This window comes from Humulus lupulus, chromosome 8, assembly GCF_963169125.1.
Source record: "Humulus lupulus chromosome 8, drHumLupu1.1, whole genome shotgun sequence".
In the NCBI taxonomy this organism is placed as follows: Eukaryota; Viridiplantae; Streptophyta; class Magnoliopsida; order Rosales; family Cannabaceae; genus Humulus; species Humulus lupulus.
Genome location: NC_084800.1, coordinates 144,686,530 through 144,695,080, shown reverse-complemented (window position 1 = coordinate 144,695,080; position 8,551 = coordinate 144,686,530). Strand labels below are relative to the sequence as shown.

Sequence of the window (8,551 nt, the reverse complement as noted above, 5' to 3'; positions counted from 1 at the left end):
TTTGTGATAAGAGGAAAAATGTGACTAATGTGAATATTTCTTGTATATTTTGGAAAGTACAAAAAGAAGTATATATATGTACACTTAATGTAAAGGGAAAGCTGTACACGTGTCCTATACACTAAATATATTTACAGAAATATACTAATATTACAGCAAAAATGTTATTTTTTCTTTTATTTTATTTTTGAGAAGTTAGGATGGCCTGCTTTTGAAACAAAAGACCTTTTAAGAATCCATGTTCTAAATTAAAATAATTGTTATTATTTTTCATTTACTCATAAAATATTTTTTTATTGATATCCAAGCACTTACTTTTCTTAAAAAAATGATATAATATTATCTATATCTAAAAAGAAAAAAGTTAAATTTTTTTGCTTATCTTATGATTTTGGCTATAAGCAAGATGAAATAAAAAAACTATGGTAACACTTTATTTAATTTGTAGTCTTTCAATTTTATTGCAATATTTTATTAAAATATAAATAAATAGGGGAGTTCACAAAAATAAAATGATACTGGCATTACTCTATCAATTATTTCATTTTAAAAAATAAAAAAATCTGGTGCTTGACATTTAAGGTAACGATGATGTGGTCCTATTTGTACTTCCATTTTGCATTGCTTATCTTTTATCCCTATTCAAATTTCCTATCTCACCTCCAATGTTATAATTGCTGTATCAATTGTCGTTTCTTAAATCAACCTTAGATGTTTCCATTTATTGTGTACGTAGCAAACGACGAGCTTTAGGATACATAACAAGGGTAGTTTACTGCCAGTTTTAAAGCTTCAATAATTTTGTTCTATCGGCAGGTCGAGCTACAAGCATAAAATTAGTAAGGACTTGTTAGCCATTAGGTCAATCTAGAAGTCAAAATAAAGCATCAAGAACAAGCTAATCCGTAGTAGACTACATCTAAAATAGTTGCGAAAAGATATGCGGGAGGAAACCTAATGATATTGATAATTGTAGATGAATTTGGTGTGATAAAAATGATTATAAAATTCATCCCCATGATGATGAAAGTTAACAAATAGTTTTAGTTATTTCCCATTTAGGGAAACAAGAATCTCAATAAATGAGAATATGTGGCTCAAACTGTACAGATTTGCAAGAAAAGTGAGCATACAACATAAAATTCAAAACATGTTTCAGTGCCATTTTAGGGGCAGAGTAAGTTCGAAACAAGTGACTGACAAAACTTCAGTGTGTGGAGAGGTCGGCAAATGATAATTTTGAACAGATGCTGCAACTAGATCCGGAAAAAGCTCAAAACTTTCCGGCAGTATTCAAATGCTATCATCATAAAATAACGAGATAGAACCTGCAGTCTATAGTACTGTAACCAAAAAAATACAAAAGTTAAATTTACCCGGAACTGGCCACCTTCTTTTGAGAAATTCCATCACCTGCTACTGCTAGTTCCTCATTTTTTACCATGGCCTTTCTTGCAAGTTCATAGCCTGCAAAATTCATGGCGCCTAAGGGAGCAATCCAGAAGAACCTGGGTACCGCTCCTTTAAATAATCCAAGGGGTCCCTCGTGCCGGAGTATAGAGATGGCTACCACTGTCATTGAGACAGACTGGCCTTGAGCAGTCATCATTCTAGTTTTCATCACATCAAAGGGTGTAGTCGCAACAGCAGCTAGTCCACCAGATACAGCCCCAACAATAATTGTTTCCCAGGGCTCCAGTTCACGTCGCAGGAGATGTTGGGCAAGCTTAAAATAGCAAAGACATGCACACAATAACTAATATGTCAATATAAGTAACTCAAAAAGAGACCAATAAATATACATTTTGAAATGAGATTTGATTTAGTCAAATAAATAAATATTAAAGCAAAGAAAGAGATTTACGAAGTCTACTTACAACAAGGGGACTGCTATAAGATTATACCTTTTTGGATTCAGCATAAAGCCCCATACCAGCAACATAGAAAGGAACTTCTCGACAAAGAGTTGCACCAGTCCCACGAAAGAATCCCCTAAGGCCATCCTGCTGCCAAGTCCCTATGATACCCTCCCCAACATTGTTGTAAAGACCAGCCTGCAACCTCTGCTTTAATACCTCACATGGGATCCGTACTGCTGTTCCTAGAACCGTGCTACAAAACGATGCTAGAGATTGAACCTATAAACAAATAAAATATATAATAAAACTCTTGTGCCTCAATAACAATTAACATCCAGTGCCAACAAATAATTTATCCATTAACAAGTTTGCATTCAGTCAAAAAGTAAAATATAAGGAGCAACTTTTCAGTCGCCACCTGCATACAACATTAATCTCCTTTGGAATTCTTATACAAGGAAAGCAAGATATATATATATATATATATATAAGAGAGAAAGACTGCCCGGGCTTCATCTCTTATTTTAGGAATCAGAAACCCCTATACATTACATTCTTTGTAAACTCAAAAACGAAATGGAAACATTCTCTCAGCCCTACAATCTTTCAAAGACAAAGACTCAATATTATGCACCATTTTCAATGTCTCACAGGAGAAGCTGCTTTTCCATTACCACTTCTTACATTAACATACAGTTTTTGTACAGAAAAAGGATGGTGTACAGAACCGTGAGTTCCATAGCTTGAATAAATAGTTTCAACATTATAGAAAGCACCTACATAAACATAAGATGTTAAAAGACCCTGAACCAAGATGTTCTTCAGGTACATAAACAACACCAAGGCTGAGTTAAAAGAGGAGAGCAGCTAGCAGATCTTTCTTAATGGGATCCACTAATTAGCTTCTACATAATAGTTTTACCCAGGAACTTTATAGCCATATACTAAAATGAAAAGTTACCTGGAGCTCTGGTAGTGTTGGAGCGAAATTTATTAGAACCAGTTTACTAGCTTCAAATATTCCAGTTCGCAGGCCATGGCTACAATATGAAAAGAATACCATCAGCCAAAAAGAAAAGGAAGAATCAAGCTGAAAATAACAGGAACTCTCTTTTTAATTCTCTTTTGGAGATAGAAGGGTGAGGCAAACAAAACCTTGAAAATTGACCAAGAATTGCAGGAATTGAACCCCTGTATAACCCTCGCACTCCAATCTGCGGAAGCTTTGAAATAATTTCCGGAAAAGACAGCGTTGATGCTTGCACACGAGTCTGGAAATTAAAAAACAATGTCAATGAAGATTTTTATAAACATGCAAAACTAAGCCAAGGAATGAAGGGAGGGAATTTGCCTTTATTGTATCAACTGGATGTAGTAAAGAGCAAGAAAGCGCACATGAGAGTCCTCCTGCCAAAGCAGATTTTAGTACACTTCCAGCAGGTATTTGCATAGGAGGAGCAACAGCAACAACAGTTGCAGCTTCAAACCAGATACTCCTGTATTTTTAAATAATAAAGTTGCCACACATCAACAATAAGCTCTTGAAAATATAACTAATAGAAATTCGCATGCATATTGAGCCAGTCATTGTACACAAGCTTCAGATAGCTTCAACAGCATTCAATACCTACACACTCACATCAGTAATGATGCATCAATTACAAAGAAAAAAAATGGAATTTGAACAATTTCAAACCTATGGAATAGAAGAAACTCTCAGCTAAATCAGAAATCAACGAATCAGAATTAGATCAACTATCAACTTTCCACAGGTTTTTACATCCAAATATGCCTGGCCATGGGTACAATTTGAAATAATTTGATCAAATAAGCAAATACATCTTACCGAGGATCATCTTGTAATCGATCAGAAGGAAGCAGAAGCATAAAATTTCGAAAATGCCCATAAGAAATAGATTCCTCAGAATCTGCATTCAGAAATCGCATCATAGCAACAGCATTGTCTTCATTTGCTGGAAGTCCAGCATTTTTAAGTGAAGATAGTATTTCGCTCTTTTGTAATGTCCCAGACTTGCTCAGACAAAGAGAAGTATATGCACGAAGAATGGTTGATTCCTTTTGTTCCATTAAGGATAAAAATTGTTTCCAGCCAAACGATTTTGAAAATATATGGCTCCTTGTACGGCGCATGAACTCCTGAGCATATCTCCGAGGCAGTTTTCTCCTTCTCATTGCAATTTCAAGATCTTCAAGAGTTACTTGTCCATCACCATCTCTATCCAGCTCTTCAAAGAATCTCCTTCCTGTATTCATGAATAGCTTAAATAAGTCTGATTTCCTTTCAGATTAACTTAACAGGCAAAATCATAATGCTATAATCAGAATCTTTTAACACATGATACACCACACCATCATCAATTTTCATTTTCCCACCGAAGCTCCAACATGAGAACGAGAGATATAAAAGGAAGTTTCCAATGAAAAGACTGTTCAATGCTCATCATATGGTCTGCAAATCCTGTTTGACATCTGTATGACTAATCAACAGAATCTCACATATATGACTAAAAGAACAATTAGGCCCCCTTATAAGCTGTTCATACTTGAAAGCAGACAATCTCAAATGGTCTTTCACTATCATATAATTTAGTATCTACAAAATGATGGTAAATTCATGCTCATTTTCCAGTGAAAATACAGAAAACAATTCTTGCACATTCAGGTATTCTAGTTATGTGCAGTATTTTTTTGACCTCTTTATATGTTATTTCTTTTTGAAGGTGTAATCAATCTTAGAAGATTGATAGAAACTTCATTCTTTTGATTAAAAAATAAGTTAAGGTTCTGTAAAAATACAAATAAAAAAAATTGATATACCCCATATATAGAAAATACGGATAAAATGAAAAACAGGTAAAATAGAACTGATTACTGGAAACCAAAAAGAAATACAGTGACCCACCAAGAATTTGAGTCTTAGCACTCTCCCAAAGAGCAACAGCTCTCCCAATACAATCACACAACCATGCCCCTCTAATTCTCATCTCTCCCATATATATACTACTCTATCCCAATTCATCCAATACCCTTCAATATAATTACCCATTAATTCTCCACTTTACCACCTCTCCAGGTGTCTATCAAAAATCTCTGATTGTCTAGCCATTTTTTACAAGCCAAAATGAGCAAGGGTTGTACAATTAAAACTGCCATTAGTTCAAAATGAAATCACTTTTGACACTTTGTTCAGCAAATTTATTTGGAATTGAACTCCTCCAGGTGCCATAAAAGTTGTATTTTAGGTCTCATTTTCTTCTCTCTTTTTTCATCACTTTTACGATAAAAAAAACCAAGTGTAAATCACAAGCTAGGTTAGTGAAGAATATATGGAAACAAACTAAACTCTGGACAATTCTGAACTAAGTAGAAAGACAGAATAATTATGTACTTTTGATTGTGCTGATGATCACACAGCTTTCACAAACACCATACACAAGCTAAGGTAAAATAGTAGAAGTAAGTCAAAATGGTTATGTGCCCAATAATCATTAAATAATACAATAGGATTGAATTTATCTAAAATCTGCAGAATGTTAACGTAGTGGTTTAATGCTCCAAGTTACATTCCATGTTTTAAATTGCAAAAATTGTTGTTTAGTAATGTCCATGTAGCAAAAGTATATTGGCCCTTTTAATAACAAATCGTCCATCTTCACAAAAAGTTTTCAACTAAAATAAACTCCATCACAAAAAAGAAGTCTATAGTTTATCCTCTTTCATGGCACTCTTATTGTATAGAAACAAACAGAAAGTAAATTTGAAACTCAGTAAGAAAAGAAGTTACCCTACTGTTTGAAAGAACATACCTTCAGATTCCGTGTATCTAAAGAAATCTTGGACAGAAAATAGTTTCTTTTTGTCGGGATAGTCTTTGGAAGGGCGGCCTATATGTGGTACAAGCTCAATTAACTCTGCCAATGAAACAGTAGACAACGTGGATCTCAAACGCTCCACATTGGAAAGCGGAATACTAAAAATACCACTAGCCAGCTTCTGTGGTGAAATGCCCCCACTTTCTTCTCCATTGCCAGCATTACTGTCATCATCAACCGAAGAAGTAACCCCGACTACCCCCGAAGGAACACCACCAACTTTTGCGAACATCAAATTTCCCAAGAACCCATTAACGCCTGCCTTCCTTCCATCTAGAATACCTCTTACTATTTTGAAGTGATCAAATTGAGTGGAAGGAGAAGTATCACTATCTTTATAACCATCTTCTTCCACACCCTGATCAAACTTATGAAAATTATGAGTTATTTTATCAAAGACAAAACCTATAAAGCATTCAAGTGGTTCATACTTTACTTCTTTATCAGCAACATCTTCAATCTGTAATGTTCTAACAACTTCACCTTTAGACGACCTTTGCTTCAACTCACCTGAAACCTTATCCTTAGTACACAAACACGGTTTATACTCGTCACTAGTTTTCTGAAAACGCTTCTTGCCAGTTTTGAAAGGACCTGGAAATGCCTGAAAAAAGTTATTAACAAACAATGACCGAGCCAAAGCAAACTGCAAGCAATTCGCACAAGACACATCTTCCTTAGCCAAATCCCTATCTTTTAGCCCACTTTTGGACACTTGAGCTCGATGCCCATCTCCTAAATTTGGCGAAATTTTTCCAAAAAACGCCTTAATTGGGACCTTAAAAGATAAGCCTTTCTTTCTATCCTCACTAGCTGAGACACACTGACCACTCCTCTTCTTCGAACCACAGATCTGCACTTTACCAGCCTTGTCACCTCCATCGATTTGGGCCCCCAAGTCCACACTATTTCTCTTATCCTTAGCCCCAGCATGAGCCCAGCGCCATTCGAGGTCCTTCGCCGCTTTATGAAAGCTCAATTCAAGAGGCGAAAAAGCTTCTTTCACGACTTGAATCGAATGTAAAAGCGATTCAATCGGGTCATTCGCAGCCACCATTACTAACAATTATACCTCTTATCTCTTAACACTTTACTCAAAATCAATACCAACCAAAAAAACAATTGATTCAATTCTATCACAAATACACACAAAATCAAAACCAATTTCTATGAAAATTAATACAATCCCAACAAAACCCTTAATCAATCAAGTTTAACTACAATAACGAGGAACCTTGGCCCAGGCAAGGTCGAGCGGGGGATAGATCCGAATAAGAAGCGGGTCAAACCTATTGAATCCTAAACTCAGAAAAAAACAAATCTCTATGCACCATAAACCAGAAATGACCCCTCCATTTCAACTGGCTAAAGAACAATCCATATTCACCAATAACCAGAGAGCTTCGTATTGCTTTTTTCAGTTCTTAAGCCATTTCACCATAGGAACCTAGCTTAATTATGCTTAATCCGCATTGAAACCCATTACAGAAAGAAACAAAGTTCAAAGAAAAATTCAGAGACCGAGAGATTTGAGTGGCAGGGAGGAGGAGGAAGAAGAAGAGAACGAAGATATCGTAATTTTCAAAAATAAAAATAAAAATATATTAATATATATATTTTTTATTTTGGATAATTTAATGCTAAATGGATAAAGGCTGACGTAAGGGAGTTGTAGGACAGAGGACACTTGGGCTTTAAGGGGATTTGTTTTGGGTTTTTATTGGATCAAATGGTGGTTGTTGGTCCAAGACTACAATTGTGTTTTTTTTAAATAATATATATAGGAAAACACCATAGGGAAAACACCATAGGGAAAAAAACCATTTTGGTTACCTTACCTATCTTATCCCGTTATAAAAGTTTAATTATCTAATTGAAAGAAATTGTTATATGATATTTGAGTAATACTCATTATTATTTTCTTTTCTTTTTTAAAAAAATTAACTAATAAGTATTTATTATAGTATAGCATGATTTTAAACATATTAGAATACAAATACAATTTGAGAAACTAATAGTGTTAAGAAATAGAAATCCTTCAGCCACAACTGTCACTCACCCATTCGGTCTGCACCATAACAAACTTTCTGTTGAGGCTCTTTTTCCCATGATGATGGTACTAGCTGATTGGTGCTTTATTGTTAGAATATTCTTTTTGCTTTTATGTAATCATTAACAGCTGTACAAAGGTTAACGACCTAAAACTCTCTTTTTGATAATACCTGTAATACAGAATATATATAATAGACTGTAGCTCATTGTGAATAGTGAGCTGAGAAAACTTTCATTCCCATTTTTGTGTGTGCGTATATTTCAACTTGGTATCAGAGCCATCTCTGGCAACCGCCTATGGCTACTTCGAATCCTGGAAATGGAGACCAAAGCCCTGCTGCAGGCCAAACAGCAAGCTCCCCTGCAAATAGCTCTGCTGTTATGGCAAGTGCTGCAAACAGATCTGGAAATACTTCACCTCAGCTTCCTAACCCATACCAACAACATTTTAGCACACTCAACCAGCTCTTCTCCCTAAAATTGGATCAAAATAACTACACCCTGTGGAGGACAATGGTCTCCACTATTGTCAGAGGACATAGACTTCACGACTTCCTTAATGGAACCTGTCCCCGTCCAAATGAATTCATTACTGCAGGTCCAGCTGATGGAGAAACTGGACCAGAAACAGGGACACAAGTTAACCCTGAGTTTGAGCAACGGATCATAAATGACCAGCTGCTGATGGGCTGGTTATCTAGTTCCATGTCCGAATCCATAGCTACAGAAGTAATAGGAGCAACAACA

General features: G+C 35.5%; 1 protein-coding gene across 1 annotated transcript; it reads right to left on the bottom strand.

Annotated features, from left to right (window-relative positions):
- Positions 1-941: 941 nt before the first annotated feature.
- On the bottom strand, positions 942-7,340 carry LOC133798537 (uncharacterized). Its single transcript, XM_062236870.1, has 7 exons — positions 5,687-7,340; positions 3,706-4,123; positions 3,211-3,355; positions 3,015-3,130; positions 2,821-2,899; positions 1,905-2,138; positions 942-1,726 (listed from the first exon to the last, which is right to left on the bottom strand). The coding sequence occupies exons 1-7, from the start codon at positions 6,807-6,809 to the stop codon at positions 1,373-1,375; spliced, it is 2,469 nt and encodes an 822-aa protein (XP_062092854.1). The 5' UTR covers positions 6,810-7,340; the 3' UTR covers positions 942-1,372.
- Positions 7,341-8,551: the final 1,211 nt, after the last annotated feature.

What these genes read in the sequence shown, in the direction of transcription:
- LOC133798537 (XM_062236870.1), bottom strand. Translation starts at nt 6,809, where the DNA reads ATGGTGGCTGCGAATGACCCGATTGAATCGCTTTTACATTCGATTCAA. An exon ending in ATCCAGTTGATACAATAAAG is followed by an intron (nt 3,131 to 3,210) that starts GCAAATTCCCTC and finishes TTTAATTTCCAG; the next exon opens with ACTCGTGTGCAAGCATCAAC. An exon ending in CAACACTACCAGAGCTCCAG is followed by an intron (nt 2,139 to 2,820) that starts GTAACTTTTCAT and finishes ATTTGTTTATAG; the next exon opens with GTTCAATCTCTAGCATCGTT.